The sequence below is a fragment of the Podarcis liolepis genome (genome assembly GCF_965112155.1).
Source record: "Podarcis liolepis genome assembly, chromosome: 18".
In the NCBI taxonomy this organism is placed as follows: domain Eukaryota; kingdom Metazoa; phylum Chordata; class Lepidosauria; order Squamata; family Lacertidae; genus Podarcis; species Podarcis liolepis.
In genome coordinates this window covers 6,718,794-6,735,223 of record NC_139572.1, presented here as the reverse complement: position 1 = coordinate 6,735,223, position 16,430 = coordinate 6,718,794, and the positions used below count along the sequence as shown (strand labels likewise).

At 50.5% G+C, this 16,430-nt stretch overlaps 1 protein-coding gene and 1 long non-coding RNA gene across 4 annotated transcripts in view; one reads left to right on the top strand and one right to left on the bottom strand.

Annotated features, from left to right (window-relative positions):
* The window catches only part of LOC310697655, a 147,591-nt gene extending 140,005 nt beyond the window's left edge, over positions 1–7,586 (top strand). Inside the window, exon 2 of the long non-coding RNA XR_014521142.1 lies at positions 7,325–7,586. This is a non-coding gene — a long non-coding RNA (uncharacterized lncRNA). The remainder of the gene's footprint in view (positions 1–7,324) is intronic.
* PIAS4 (protein inhibitor of activated STAT 4) overlaps positions 1–16,272 on the bottom strand; it is a 35,606-nt gene extending 19,334 nt beyond the window's left edge. For 2 of the 3 annotated variants that reach the window (XR_014521002.1, XM_083483925.1), the window contains exons 1-2: positions 16,202–16,272; positions 2,207–2,666 (exon numbers count right to left, since the gene is read on the bottom strand). Coding sequence is in view for 2 of the 3 variants with exons in the window: in XM_083483925.1 (XP_083340051.1) it covers positions 2,207–2,666; positions 16,202–16,243 (502 nt within the window). In the remaining variant the exon portion in view is untranslated. Of the gene's footprint in view, positions 1–2,206; positions 2,667–16,197 lie in introns of all 3 variants that reach the window. The other variant, XM_083483926.1, reaches the window with a different exon arrangement.
* Positions 16,273–16,430: the final 158 nt, after the last annotated feature.

The following is a 16,430-nucleotide window of genomic DNA, read 5'->3' as shown; positions in this document are numbered from 1 at the left end:
AATGTGCTAGCACATGAGCCTAATCAATCTCATATATAATCCTCATAATCCCCAATCTCATATTTAAACCGCCGATGAAGGACAAGCTACATTAAATGGCTCTTGGGCTCCTCCTTCGGACTTTTTGCGTTGCCATTTTGTACATATACACAGAGGCACTCACCTCTGAGCATTGGAAGTGGGGGGGGGGGGGACAAGGGACCCTGTATCATTTCTGAAATATTGTAAACTGCGTTGGGAAGGTTGCGTACCTGAAAAGTGGCGGTTCAGAAATAAAACGCAGTCCCTTCTTAACTCCACAGCTTGAGTTTTGAATAACCTCCACAGGGGCGGGCAGGCAAGTAGCTTCCTCGCATGTAGAAAAATAGCCGATCAGGGTTAAGGTTTCAGTGCTAGGCTTCTGCCCCACATGTAGATTTTCTACATGACCAGTTTACCTTTGATATGCAGAATGGGTAATTGATATGCTCTTGGGGCTCCTTCCAACCATAAAATTGTATGGTTCTACGAAAGTCTATCATGTCTTTCTGTCTTCCAAGGGTATTGCGATTAGTGCTCAAGAACAAAGGTGATTAACCACTGGTGTTTAGGGACACAGAACACTGCCTAACACCGAGCCAAACCACTGGGTCCATCTAGGTAAGATTTTTGCTACACTGACTGGTTACAGCTCCCCAAGCAGCGTTCGAAATTAGCCATTTTGAACCTGGCTTTCGACCGCTTGCAACAGAGTGAAGATACATGGGTGCCAGGATGGCGTCTGACATCTCCACTATCTGGGGATCCTTGGATTTGGACTGCTTTCACACACTAACACCACACCCTGTAGAATTCTATCCATTCTATTTTATCTGTACAACTGAAACAAATTTCAGGAACCAAAGTGCTTTGCCTGTGCAGCCCGAGCAAGAGCACGGAACGACGTTATAATTAATTGTTTTCGCTGGTTTTCGCTTACCCCACCCCACTGCCCTGCTCACAGTTGTGAAGAACATTCCTACGTTACAAATGGTCCATGTCACCATTAAGAAAAAGAGGTCAGAATAGGCCAATAGATAAGCGGAATGTCCCTGGATCGAGTGACTTTTCTTCTTTCAGTTCTCAAAGCTCTTCAACGAGGCTGCAATCTGAACGAGCCAGGTATTTTAACTGATCATCAATCACAGTCCAGTCCATCACTTGAAAAATAAAACTTCAGAGCCATCTTTCCCCAAAACGGCAACTAGACATTCCGTTTTGGCAACCGTAACCTTGGTTGAAGGAGCCAGTTGGAGCCTAGGTTATATACCTGAGTTTCTAATGCTGTAAGGTTTCAGACAGTAAGGATTAGGGCATGGGTAGGGAAACAAAGGCCTGGGGGCCGGATCTGGCCCAACCGCCTTCTAAATCCGGCTCACGGACGGTCCAGGAATCAGAGTGTTTATACATGAGTAGAATGTGCCCTTTTATTTAAAATGCATCTCTGGGTTATTGTGGGGCCTGCCTGGTGTTTTTACACGAGTAGAATGTGTGCTTTTATTTAAAGTGCATCTCTGGGTTATTTGTGGGGCCTGCCTGATGTTTTTACATGAGTAGAATGTGTGCTTTTATTTAAAATGCATCTCTGGGTTATTGTGGGGCCTGCCTGATGTTTTTACATGAATAGAATGTGTGCTTTTATTTAAAATGCATCTCTGGGTTATTGTGGGGCCTGCCTGATGTTTTTACACGAGTAGAATGTGTGCTTTTATTTAAAGTGCATCTCTGGGTTATTGTGGGGCCTGCCTGATGTTTTTACACGAGTAGAATGTGTGCTTTTATTTAAAGTGCATCTCTGGGTTATTGTGGGGCCTGCCTGATGTTTTTACATGAGTAGAATGTGCCCTTTTATTTAAAATGCATCTCTGGGTTATTTGTGGGGCCTGCCTGATGTTTTTACATGAGTAGAATGTGCCCTTTTATTTAAAATGCATCTCTGGGTTATTGTGGGGCATAGGAATTCGTTCATTTATTTTTCTGCAAAATACAGTCCGGCCCCCCACAAGGTCTGAGGGACAGTGGACCGGCCCCCTGCTGAAGAAGTTTGCTGACCCCTGGCTTAGGGCCTGTGCACGCAAGCAGAAGAAGAAGAAGCCAGCTGCCACGAGCAAACCGGCCACCTGGAGATGTGGGACGAGGCAACGTCCCAGCCATCCAGGGCCATCCCAATCCCGCCCACCCAACTCACCGAGCTCGGTGGGCTTCAGGAGTTCGTCCAAAATGCTGTAGAAGGGGAGCTTCACCAGCTGAACCTCGGGCTTTGCCGGTTTGACGGGTAACCGCCCCAGTCCGTTTAAGTACTTCCCGTAGAGGGAGGGATAGTCAATGTTGGCGGTGGAGAGAGCAGTCCTGGCCACCGCGTTGCTGCTGCGGTCGTAGGAGGAATGGATGGAGAGGGTTTCCTGGGGAGGTCTGTGCTGCTGCTGCTGCTGCTGCTGTTGTTGCTGCGGAATCTGCCCTGCATCCGAGAGCTTGGCGTAGCGCGTCTCGTAAATCTCCTTGATCTTTTTGAACAGTTCCGGGCTGCAGTCAAACTGGACCAGCTGCAAGGCCCGGGTCACCAGTTCGTGTTTCAAGCCGCTCTTGCTTCGGCCGACGAACCCGAGCAACATCTGGAGGTCCGAGACTCGGAAACTCATCACCATGTTCTGCGGGCGGAGAGAGAGGGCAGACAGACAGACAGACAGACATTTGAAGTCAAAGATAGCGAAGAAATCAAAGCACCGTTTATGGGGCTGGCAGCAAACGTACCCCAAGATCTGGCTTAGGTAACCCCAACTCAAGGAAGGAATTATTAACCAGCCTTCCTCTTGCCATGCTGCTTTGCCCATGGCTGTATTTATTCTGAATACCATTACAAATGTATTGTGGTTATAGCATTATTATACATTTGCAAAGACCATTATACATTTATTTACACACACACACACACACACACACACACACACACACCCAATATTATACCACAGAACAGACCATATGGGGAAAGCGTTTAGGGTCAAGTATCATGGTTATAACAAAAAGGTCGTACGTTTTCTTTATTCTTCTGTGTTTTCTGCAAACTCAGGAAGCGGCAGGTACAGAGGTGCCCACATTCAAAATACAGTGGTACCTCGGGTTAAGTACTTAATTCATTCCTGAGGTCCATACTTAACCTGAAACTGTTCTTAACCTGAAGCACCACTTTAGCTAATGGGGCCTCCTGCTGCGTCACCGGAGCACGATTTCTGTTCTCATCCTGAAGCAAAGTTCTTAACCTGAAGCACTATTTCTGGGTTAGCGGAGTCTGTAACCTGAAGCGTATGTAACCCGAGGTACCACTGTATAGGAACGATTGTCCGTCAGTACTTAAGATAAGTGCTTTTTTTCTGGGGGGACGCAGGGGTATGCATACGCCTAAACATTTTGTGAATCTAAGTTTGGCCTCACTGAGGGGCAGTATTGCAATATGAGCAGGAAATTAAGAGTACCCCTAAACATTTTTTTTTGAAAAAAAAGCACTGCTTAGGAGTCAAACCATTTGTCCACCTAGACCAGCATTGTCAACAGTGATTGGCAGTGGCTTTCTGAGTATGTACACAATGCAACACACGCTCTATACTGTGCTCCAGTCCTTCTCTCTGAAATGAACTAAGATTCTAGTCCTTATGGTTCCGAACGAAAGGCTGATTTAAGCAGGAACATCAGAAGCTACCTTACACCCAGTCTCCCTCTGCCTCTCTGCTCTGTGCCATGCACAATGTTACAAAGGACATAGTGGGTTGGATTAAGGTGAGAACGCATTCGCTCCAGCAAACTCCTTCTCGCAGGGGCCAATCAGGTTTGGGGAAGGCACCCACAACCCCTGGGACCTCCCCACTTCACAGAGGTGCCCCACCATCACAAGGCAATGGAGGCGGGGCTATTGGAAGCCTATCCGCGCAAGGCGGGTAAGAAAACACCCTTCCTCTCACCCCACACCAGTTACATCTTGCTACCCACAAGAAAACACGTGCGTGTCTGGCGGTGGAGAGTCGTTCCAGCACTGTATGTTTACCCCTGCCTCTATTTCAACGAAACCAAGTCGCTTGCCCTCATGGAAACGAGTTTGAAAAGCACACGGTGGAATTCCAGAACTTTTTCCTGCTTTTTCCTGCCCCAAAGGTCAGTGGGTGGTGCATCTGCATTCCAGTGGCTTACTGCCCCCTTGACGCTCACGCCCTTGTGGCCAAAAGTCCAGCCTCTGTGGTAGAACAGCTGGCATAGGGTGACGACCTCACTCCAGACCCAGCCCAAGGGATTTTGGCACCCGAGGCAAACCAGAAAATGGGTGTGGGAGAAGGGGTGAGTGAAGATCAGGAATGAGGGGGGAATACAGATACACTTCGGGATCTGCTGCCCCCATGGATCCTGCCACCTGAAGCGCTTGCCACACTTTGCCTCATGGGTGGGCCGGCTCTGCCCAGACCCTGCACCTGCCAAACCAAATTGGGGATGAGCCTTACACATGGTAAGTGGCAAGCTCCTGGGTTGAGGAAACCAAGGAAAAACAGAGGGCGGAATTGCCGGTTGGCCAACCATCGGCAACACCCTCATGCGTTCACATTGCCTACCCAAGTTAAAGCTTGAGTGTGCTATGGTTTCCCAGGCAACCGCAGCTTGAAAGACAGCCCAGGGAGCCAATGGCAGCCTGGACCCTTTCCCATTCCAGTCGCTCCAAGCCTCTGGTTGGTGAGAACGTGGTGCTGATAACACCAAGGTCGCAGGTTCGATCCCCGTATGAGACAGCTGCATACTCCTGCATTGCATTTTGTGAATCTAAGTTTGGCCTCACTGAGGAGCAGTACAGTGGTACCTCAGGTTACAGATGCTTCAGGTTACAGGCGCTTCAGATTACAGACTCCGCTAAGCCAGAAATAGTACCTCGGGTTAAGAACTTTGCTTCAGGACGAGAACAGAAATTGTGCAGCAGCGGCGCAGCGGCAGCAGGAGGCCCCATTAGCTAAAGTGGTGCTTCAGGTTAAGAACAGTTTCAGGTTGAGAACGGACCTCCGGAACGAATTAAGTACTTAACCCGAGGTACCACTGTATTTCAATATGAAATATGATCCTCAGGGTCCCCTCCAGATCTACAAGTCGATGATCCAATGAATGCCAGTGGAAACCACAAGGGAAAACAGCCCCTCTGGGCCAAAGCTCGTTTCCCACAATAGCCAACAACAAAGTTGTGAAGGAGGATGAAGATCTATCTGGCATGCAACACAGGACTCTTAATCTGAAGATTGTGGGGTTCGAGCCCCACATTGGGTGAAAGATTCCTGCAGTGGGTTTGGCTAGATGACCCCTTCCAACTCTGATTCTATGACCTCTCTCTTTCCTCTATCAGCCGTGATGACTCGTATGTACGCATATGACTGCCAGTCGCAGGAAATCCCAAGAGGGAGCACTGCTGCTGCTGCTGCTGCCCTCAAGTTCTGTTTGTTGGCATCTGTAAAGGGAATTAGGGGTTGCTTGTGCGTAAGTTGCCGCCACTCTCGGCGAGGCTGCCTAGAAAAACCTTTCCCTGGCTGGACAGTCCTGATTCTGCGTCTGTCTCAGTCACTGGCAGAATCCGTCAGTGGGCGTTTCCTGAACTTCTTCCAACATAAAAGTTCCTTGACGGATAGTCTCCGCCTAGCCTCCCTGCGCGGAAGTCTTCTGCGCAGGGTGGGTGTGGGCAGTGGAGGACCAATGCTCTCCCCGCTGGTCTCTGGCGAAGAGTCCTGGAGCCATCCCTCCGAAGCCCGCCTCCGCCCGCCTTTCTCCCTGGTGTAACGCTGATTTCCTTCCCCGGTCACTGAGTCCCCTCCTTTCCTGCTGGGACCTTCTCCGGCATCGCTCGGGAGCCCTTCCTCCACTCCTGACTGCGATGGCAGTTCCCTGACAGCATCCTAGGGGGTGATATCTGGTTAGTCACTGTGAGGACAGGACGTTGGGCTCGATGGCCTGAGCCAGCAAGGAAATTCTTATTTATTCAATTTGTATGCAGCTCTTCATCCGCAGTTCTCAGGGCAGCGCTCGTAATATAAAATTACAGCATCGAAACCGCAAAATGCATAGTAAAAATAAGAACGACGACGAACCAATAACCCCCGCCTCCACAGAACATTTTAAAAGGGCACTGGATTGCTAATTAGCCAAAGGCCTGGTTGCAGGGGAATGTTTTCGCCTGGCACCTAAAGGTGCATAATGAAGGCCCTGGGGAGAGCATTCCACAGACGGGGAGCCACTGCAGAAAAGACCCCGTTCTCATGTTGCCACCCTCTGCACCTCTCGTGGAGGAGGCACACGAGGAAGGGCCTCACAAAATGATCTCAGGATCCGGGTGGGTTCATATGGTAAGAGGTGGCCCTTGAGGTATTGTGGTCCTGGCTCCACTTAAGGCTTTATAGGTCAGCACTTTGAATTGGGTCCAGAAACCGTTCTTAACCTGAAACTGTTCTTAACCTGAAGCACCACTTTAGTTAATGGGGCCTCCTGCTGCTGCCACTGAGCCACCGGAGCACGATTTCTGTCCTCGCCCTGAAGCAAAGCTCTTAACCTGAGGTACTATTTCTGGGTTAGTGGAGCCTGTAACCTGAAGCGTACGTAACCTGAAGCGTCTGTAACCCAAGGTACCACTGTACTTCGATATCAGACATCTAAGCATCATCTGCATCACCAGCTCACTGCTACTTTTAACTGGAGAGAGTGGAGGCTGAAACCTGGGCCATACTGCATGCAAAGCAGGGTCCCTACCACCAAGTTATGGGTTGCTAAACCCACTGAAGTTAACAGGCCAAAGTTCATCCATGCCAATGGCTCTACTCCACCTTCACCGCCCCTGAAGGTCCCTTACCTTTCCCGCCCCGCCCTGGCCACAGTGATCCATGCGACGGTCACCTCCAGGCTTGACTACTGTAATTCGCTCTACGCAGGGCTGCCCTTGAAGCTGTCCCAGAAACTCCAGCGGGTGCAGAATGCTGCAGCGAGGCTCCTCACGGGGTCTCTGCCATGGGAGCATATTCACCCAGTGCTTTTCAAGCTGCACTGGCTCCCGGTGGAGTACAGGGTCAGATTTAAGGTGCTGCTTTTGACCTTTAAAGCCCTTCACAGCCTAGGACCCTCGTACCTACTGGACCGCCTCTCCCGGTCTGCCCCACGGAGGACCTCAAGGTCCATAAATAGCAACACCCTAGAGGTCCCAGGCCCTAAGGAAGTTAGATTAGCCTCAACCAGAGCCAGGGCCTTTTCAACACTGGCTCCGGTCTGGTGGAACGCTCTGCCTCATGAGACCAGGGCCCTGCAGGATCTGATTTCTTTCCGCAGGGCCTGTAAGACAGAGTTGTTCCACCTGGCCTTTGGCTTGGAGCCAATTTGATTCCCTCCCTCTCTTTCTTTTTTCCTTTCCTTCTCCTGCGATGAGGCTACATTTTAATATTTTAATGTTGTATTTTAATTTTGTTTTTAAGTTGTAATCATTCAACTTGTTTTTATTATTGCTTGTAAGCCGCTCTGAGCCCGGCCTTGGCTGGGGAGGGCGGGGTATAAATAAAAAATTATTATTATTATTATTATTACTCGGAGTAGGGCTGGTGCAGCAAATCCTCCTTTGTTGCTGCTTCAGACGTCTGTTGGTTTTGTTCTTTCACAAGAGCAACACCGGGGCATCTGCCAACCGTACCCTCCACTCTCCAGTGCAAATGGACCTGCACAACCGAGTTACCAAAGCAGCGAGGAGGGCAAGTGAAGGAATACAGGCAGAACTCCCAGCACTTACAACGGGAATATATTTCACTGGTTAAAACAACACAGCATGTGGACCAGGAAGCCAAATTGCAGCCCACCTCCAGCAAGCAGAACCTGCCAAGGACTCAATGGTCCTTCTTGTTTTGCAGCCTGGGAGCGAAACCAGGTTTATCAAGCACTGGGGGCGGCAGCGGGGGGGGGCTGCTTGCCATCCATGGATGGCAGGCAGCTGAGTCACAACTTGCACATGCCAACCACAAACACAGCGGCAGGCCAGGCGGGGTTGGGGCACTTGATCACTCGAGAGTCAAGAAAACAACTCTCTCTGCAGATCCTGAAGATGCCACCTTGGCGGCCCAAAGACGTGAAGCCAAAGAATGCAACTCAGAACTTGGGACGATTTCTGCAGCCCGAATCGCAAATGCTGAATGGGAAAGGACGCAAGAGTGATCTCTGAAACTGGTTGGTTTGTTTTAAAGAGTTTATAAACCTCTTAAGGGACGCGGGTGGCGCTGTGGGTAAAACCTCAGCGCCTAGGACTTGCCGATCATCAGGTCGGCGGTTCGAATCCCCACGGCAGGGTGAGCTCCCGTTGCTCGGTCCCAGCGCCAACCTAGCAGTTCGAAAGCAAGTCAAAGTGCAAGTAGATAAATAGGAACCGCTTACCAGCAGGAAGGTAAACGGTGTTTCCGTGTGCTGCGCTGGCTCGCCAGATGCAGCTTGTCACGCTGGCCACGTGACCCAGAAGTGTCTTCGGACAGCGCTGGCCCCCGGCCTCTTAAGTGAGATGGGCGCACAACCCTAGAGTCGGACACGACTGGCCCGTACGGGCAGGGGTACCTTTACCTTTACCTTAAACCTCTTAACGTTTCGAAAATCTCTAGTCCAAAACACTCCAAATATTATATTTTAAAAACAGAGTCTCAAAGCAGTAAAGCAGCATTTAAAACATATAAAAGCAAATTATTCAAGGGAGCCATGCCCCTAAAACAGGGAAAGGCTAAGCAAAAACTTCACGAGATGTGTAAAGCAGCTGAGGGCTGCTGCCTCTGCCTCATGTCTGCAACCCTACAGAGCTGCTGCCAGTCAGTGTAGACAATACTGAGCTAGACTAACCAAGGACTGGCTCAAGATTAAGTCAGCTGTCTATGTTCCTTCACATATGGCAGAGGGAAGGCCATTCCATGATACTAGCAGCAGAAAATGCCCATTTATACAGGGGTTATTACCTGCACCCTCACTCTTAAAGCATTGAAAACGAAAGCTGAAAGCTGGTGCAGCACAGCAGCTAAGACATGGGTAGGCAAACTAAGGCCCGGGGGCCGGATCCGGCCCAATCGCCTTCTCAATCCGGCCTGCGGACGGTCCGGGAATCAGTGTGTTTTTACATGAGTAGAATGTGTCCTTTTACCGTATTTTTCACCCTGTAGGACACACTTTTTCCCCTCCAGAAATGAAGGGGAAACGTGTGTGCGTCCTATGGGGCGAATACAGGAGAGCGAGAGGGGGCGGATGCTCTGCACAACCCTCGGGAGCCGTGCCGGGCTCCGGAGGGTTCCGCAGAGCTGCCTGCGCTCCCAGGCTTTGTGCAGCTCTGCGCAACCCTAGGGAGCCCGGCGGGAAGCTGCGCCGGGCTCCCAAAGGTTGCGGAGAGCTGCCTGCATTCCGAAGCCTCGGGCGCGCTAAAGCGCGCGACTGGGCTTCGCGTAGCTCTCCGCAAGCCTGGGGAGACCGGCGCGACTCCCTAGGCTTGCGGATAGCAGGCTGTTCTGGGGGCTGGGGTCGGGGGAAGCTCGGGCTTCCCCCGCGCCAGCCCCGTGCCTGGGGGGGAAATAATTTTTTTTCTTTATTTCCTCCCCAAAAAAACTAGGTGCGTCCTATGGGGCGAAAAATACGGTATTTAAAATGCATCTCTGGGTGATTTGTGGGGCATAGGAATTCACTCATATTTTTTTTCGAAAATATAGTCCGGCCCCCCACAAGGTCTGAGGGACAGTGGACCGGCCCCCTGCTCAAAAAGTTTGCTGACCCCTGATAAGTGCATGAGGTACAAAGTGATAGAATCAGATTGGAAGGCACCTTTTAAAGGGTCATCTGAAAGGAAGGAATCACAGCTAAAGAATCCCTGACAGATAGCCATCCAACCTCCGTTTACAAACCTCCATCAAAGGATAGCCCACCGCCTTCTGAGGGAGTCCATTCTACTGGTCAAGCCAATGGTCCCATGTAGCTCAGGACCCTCTACACAGCAGCCCTCCGTGATTTCAGACAAGAACCTTCTGCATGCGAAGCAGGCGTTCCGCCAACAAGCTATAGCTCTGCAACATAATACAGTGGCACCTCGGAAGTTGAACGGAATCCGTTCCGGAAGTCCGTTCGGCTTCCAAAATGTTCGGGAACCAAGCGCGTTTTCTGGCTGGCTGCAGGAAGCTCCTGCGGCCAATCGGAAGCCGCGGAACCCACGTCGGACGTTTGGGTTCCAAAGAACGTTCACAAACCGGAACACTCACTTTGCAGGGTTCGGGAGCCAAAACGTTCGAGTCGCAAGGCGTTTGACCTCCGAGGTACGACTGTATTTAAGCTCAGCAACCAAGTGAGGAGATAGCCTTGGGCTACCATGCCCCCCACACCGTAAATAAACAAATAAAAATGCTTTCTGTCTCAGGATGCTGACCCACCTAACCCATCACTGCAATACTAATGTTCCAGGGATGGTTGTGGGCAGGATTCTTACACTAAAGGACTCTCAGGGTGCCCCCAAATTTACAATTCTATGATCCCATGATTATTGCAGGACTTATTGCAGCTCTACCTCTCTTTTAAATCAGAACCAGTGAAGGCGGTGAAGGTCCTGCGTGAGTGTCTGGAGGCGGTTGGAGGATGGATGGCGGCTAACAGATTGAGGTTGAATCCTGACAAGACAGAAGTACTGTTTTGGGGGGACAGGGGGCGGGTGGGTATGGGAGACTCCCTGGTCCTGAATGGGGTAACTGTGCCCCTGAAGGACCAGGTGCGCAGCCTGGGAGTCATTCTGGACTCACAGCTGTCCATGGAGGCACAGGTCAAATCTGTGTCCAGGGCAGCTGTTTACCAGCTCCATCTGGTACGTAGGCTGAGACCCTATCTGCCTGCAGACTGTCTCCCCAGAGTGGTGCATGCTCTGGTTATCTCCCGCTTGGACTACTGCAATGCGCTCTACATGGGGCTACCTTTGAAGGTGACTCGGAATCTACAATTAATCCAGAATGCGGTGACTGGGGGCGGCCGCCGAGACCATATAACACCGGTCTTGAAAGACCTACATTGGCTCCCAGTACGTTTCCGAGCACAATTCAAAGTGTTGGTGCTGACCTTTAAAGCCCTAAATGGCCTCAGTCCAGTATACCTGAAGGAGCATCTCCACCACCATCATTCTGCACGGACGTCCAGATCCGAGGGCCTTCTGGCGTTTCCCTCATTGCGAGAAGCAAGGTTACAGGGAACCAGGCAGAGGGCCTTCTCGGTAGTGGCGCCCGCCCTGTGGAACGCCCTTCCAGCAGATGTCAAAGCGATAAACAACTACCTGACATTCAGAAGACATCTTAAGGCAGCCCTGTTCAGGGAAGTTTTTAACGTGTGATATTTTACTGTATTTTTGGTTTTTATGGAAGCCGCCCAGAGTGGCTGGGGAGACCCAGCCAGATGGGCGGGGTATAAATAAATAATAATAATTCTTATTATTATTCCTTTGGGGCGTAAAAGGTATTGTGGCCTGGATTTTTGCTGGCTCTATCAGATGCGTGAAGTAATCCTCAGCAGTCAGGTGCAGCAAACAAATGTTGCACCCTCCATATGCTAAAAATAATGAGAGCCAGCAACTTGCTTTGCCCTTTTAATACGGGGATTAAAAAATATATATACTGATAGACTTTTACAGAAGACGAAAGAAACAGATTTGGCTGGACATGAGGGGGACCTTCTTAGAGTAAGGGTTGTTAAATGAGGAACAGGCTGACTTGAGAGGCCCTGGAGGTTTCTGCAGATCCTGTGCTGAACAGGAGGCTTGGCTAAACACTATGGTTTGACAATGCTGCGCAGATCTCTTTAAGGCACTGAAATTGTGGAACATCATCTGTGTCTAAAAAGCGGTATATAAATTGGTTAATGGTAACAACAGAAGAAGAAGAAGAAGAAGAAAAGCCTCCTATCTGCTCCAACTAATTTAAAAAGTAGGTCTCCGCTTATTACGATTCACAGCCACTGCCTTAAAATCTCAAAGCTTCAAACCCCACCATTTCACAGCTGCACCACCGAAGCTCCAGCCGCTCAGGACAGCACAAGCAAAGGGAAGCCCATGCAAAAACGGCAAGAGCAATAGATTGGCAGGCAGGCAGGCAGGCAAGCAAGCAAGGACTTGGCAGTGGAGGCAGCAGGTGGGATTCCTCAGTGCCAAATCCAACCACGCCAGGGCTCTCTAGCTGGGCCTTGGAGCGTTCCACCGGCCACATACCCTCACCAGCCTTTGCTTTGCACCCTCCTGGAGTGACTTTGCCTGGCTGGAATGTGTCCTCTTGCTTTGTCTGGATGACGGATAGAGCAGAGTGTGCTGGAAGCACCCTGCTGCACAAAGCTGTAATTTGCATTCATTGCTCCGCCCACTTCTGCCCGCGATTGGCATGTGGCTCTTGGAAGGTTTCCCAGAAGGCCCTCGGGTTGGAAAAGGGAGCGAGGAGACAGCGATGCCTGTCGCACCTCATGCATACCAGTTTGAGAAAATCTGCTGCTGTCCGTATCAGACTGGACAAGTCTACTGCAGATATTAATTTGCTACAATAATAATTAACATTTATAGAGCGCCAAGCCTCCATAGCACTAAAAGATGCTGTACTCCTTACAACAGCCCTGTGAGATGGGCTAGCCTCATTTCCCCCCTATTAGAGCTGGGTCTGACAGAAGCAAGACTTTCCTTGCAGCCTTCACACTAACTGTAGCTGAGATAAAGGGCCCCTTGCACACTCCTTTCCCATTTGTGTTTTATCTATCAGATTCTGAGTCTGAGGCCAGGGGTTGTCTTGTTATTGAAATTTATACGCTGCTCTGGGAGCTTCATAGACTCATAGAATCTTACAAGATGAAGGGACCCCGCGGGTCATCTAGTCCAACCCCCTGTAACGCAGGAATCTCGGCTAAAGCATCCATGACAGATAGCCATCCAACCTCTGCTTGAAAACCTCCAAGGAAGGAGAGTCCACCACTTCTCGTGGGAGTCTGTTCCACTGCTGAACAGCTCTTACTGTCAGAAAGTTTTCCCCCCAAATGTTTAGTGGGAATCTCCTTCCTTGCAACTTGAAGGCACTGGGTTCAAGTCCTACCCTCCAAAGCAGGAGAAAACAAGCATGCCCCCTCCTCCGTGTGACAGCCCTTGAAATATTTGAAGATGGCTATCATATCTCCTCTCAGTTTCCTCTTTGCCACGCTAAACATACACAGCTCCTTCAAGTGCTCCTCATAAGGCTTAGTTTCCAGACCCTTGACCACCTCGGTTGCCCTCCTCTGCACACATTCCAGCTTGTCAACATCCTTCTTAAATTGTGGTGCCCAGAATTAGACACAATATTCCACATGTGGTCCAACCAAGGCAGAATACAGTGGTACTATGACTTCCCTTGATCTAGACACTATACTTCTGTTGATGCAGCCTAGAACGGCATTAGCTTTTTTTGCTGCTGCATCACACTGCAGTCTCATGTTAAGCTTGTGGTCCACCAAGACCCCTAGATCCTTTTTACATGTACTTCTAGTAAGCCAGATGTCTTCAGGAGAGATAAAAGTGCTCTAAGTAAGTAACAAATACGTAAGTGCGTGGAAATTCAAGGTTTCAACTGAAGACTTCCCAGTTTGTGTCCACAGCTTACTGGAAAAAAACTGGAAGCCAGCCATTCCAAATTCACTCAAAGAAGTTAACTACCCTAAAGTCTTTGTTTCTGAATATTCACGAAACAAGCCAGATCTACTCTTGTAAAGTAAAAGTACAATCATTAATACAAATGGCAGAACTTATAATTGTGGCTTCCTATAGATGACTTTGGGATGTGGGTGGCGCTGTGGGTTAAACCACAGAGCCTAGGACTTGCTGATCAGAAGGACGGCGGTTTGAATCCCCACAACGGGGTGAGTTCCCGTTGCTCGGTCCCAGCTCCTGCCAACCTAGCAGTTCGAAAGCACGTCAAAGTGCAAGTAAATAAATAAGTACCACTCCGGCGGGAAGGTAAACGGCGTTTCCGTGCGCTGCTCTGGTTCGCCAGAAGCGGCTTAGTCATGCTGGCCACATGACCCAGAAGCTGTACGTCGGCTCCCTCGGCCAATAAAGCGAGATGAGCGCCGCAACCCCAGAGTCGGCCACGACTGGACCTAATTGCCAGGGGTCCCTTTACCTTTATACATGACTTTGCTTGCTATCTAAGGTGTCCCTTGGTTTCACAACTGGCTCTGTATGGTTCAACTTAACAATACAGAACACACAGAGAAGGAGCCTTAAAGTATCTCACAGAAATTCCATTTTGGCAGGTGGTTTTGTGACTTAAGTGTCTAATTACATAGAAGATAAGGCTATCAGCATCTACTAGCCATGACAGTTATGCCCTACCTCCATGGCCACAAACCATATGCCTCTGAATGCCAGTTCAGGTAGAGGAGAGTTGCAGTTGCACTCAGGCCCCCCCATCGTGGCATCTGGCTGGCCATGTGAGAATAGGATTCTGGACCAGATGGGCCATGGCATGATCCCAGCAGAGCCCTTATGTGCCACAGAAATGCATTTATAGCTTTTTCTGTTATTATCCACATGCGTGCATATACAAGGTAAACAAGGGAACGGCTAAGAGATGTCTTGATCTGTTAAATGTTTCAGATTCACCCTCCTCCATTAAAACAGCCAAGGTTTCAAATTAACAAATAAACACACACACGTATGCACAATAAATATCTGTCAGGAGAGAGCAAAAACCTAACAAATCCAGTTCACAAACGTGCTTCAAGCAGAACAAACCTGTTTCACTTTCTAAAAGGTACCGCCACGCTCGGTGGGTGCCCGTGTTGGCTGCGCAGCAGGCGATGGCTACAACCCTTACCTAGAAGTCCAGCGATTTCCAATTAGGCATGTACAGTGGTACCTCAGCTTACATACGCTTCAGGTTACAGACTCCGCAAACCCAGAAATAGTGCTTCAGGTTAAGAACTTTGCTTCAGTATGAGAACAGAAATTGTGCTCCAGCGGCACAGCAGCAGCAGTAGGCCCCATTAACTAAAGTGGTGCTTCAGGTCAAGAACAGTTTCAGGTTAAGAACGGACCTCCGGAACGAATTAAGTACTTAACTCGAGATACCACTGTATACAATTGCCAAGCTGCTATTCCAAGCGACTTAACCAGCGAGTAACACCACCCCCAATGGGGCGTGGGTGGCGCTGTGGGTTAAACCACAGAGCCTAGGACTTGCCAATCAGAAGGTCGGCGGATCGAATCCCCGCGACAGGGTGAGCTCCCATTGCTCTGTCCCACCTCCTGCAGTTCAAAAGCATGTCAAAGTGCAAGTAGATAAATAGGTACCACTCCGGCGGGAAGGTATACGGCGTTTCCGTGCGCTGCTCTGGTTCGCCAGAAGCGGCTTAGTCATGCTGGCCACATGACCCGGAAGCTGTACGCCGGTTCCCTCAGCCAATAAAGCGAGATGAGCGCCGCAACCCCAGAGTCGGTCACGACTGGACCTAATGGTCAGGGGTCCCTTTACCTTACCTTTAACACCACCCTCCTGAACCCAAGGGGTGCTTACTTTCTGAGTAAGACCTGCGTAAGATCGCACTTTGCCGCTGTTGTCTTTTTGTTTTGTTTTCGCTTTCAACACACGCCAATCAGGATTAAATCAGCTCCAAACAAACAGTCCCCCCCCCAAAAAAAATCCACCTTGCAGGGTTGGTGGCAACTCCTCCTGGCTGTCAAAAGCTGCCCCAAAGGGAGGGCGAGATAAAAGGCATGTGAACAAACAAACAGACAAACAAACAAACAAACAAACAAACCCTCTTGGGGGGGTGAGAGGAAATGGGGAGGGTCTTCTCTGGCATGGGGGGAGGGGAGGGCTGTCTTGAAGGTGGGGTGGGAAAGCAGCAGCAGGTAGGGAGAGGGGGGATGTGAGAGTGGGGGGGATTGGTGAGGGGGGGTCGTCCCTGGAGGGGGGTGGGGAGGCCGCCCCCTCCCTCGGGACGAGGGGCGGGGCTTCTGGCTGCCCCTCCCCTTTAGCCACGCCCCTCCCTCCTCAGGTGCCCCTCCCTTGGGCAGAGATTCATAGGGTCCCCCCCCAAAAAAAAAACATACCTCAGTGAGGGGGGGACGGGGCGCCCCTTCGGACCCCCGCTTCTCCTCTCCCTCCCTCCCCTCCCTCCCTCTCCTCTTTCACTCACTCACTTTCGCCTCCACCAGCTCCGCCGCCATCTTGGCTTCCAGCATCCAACGCGCCGGGAACAGGTGGAGGGAGGGGCGGGGGGAGGGAAGAAGAAAGAGAAGAGCCGCCCGCCTCACGTGACGGGGGGGACGTCAACGGCCAGGCGCCCCGGCTCGGCCAATCCGGAGCGCGCGTCTTGCGGCTTCTTTCCCCGCCCCCGTCCTCTTTTCTCCAATCAGCGTCGACGCTCCG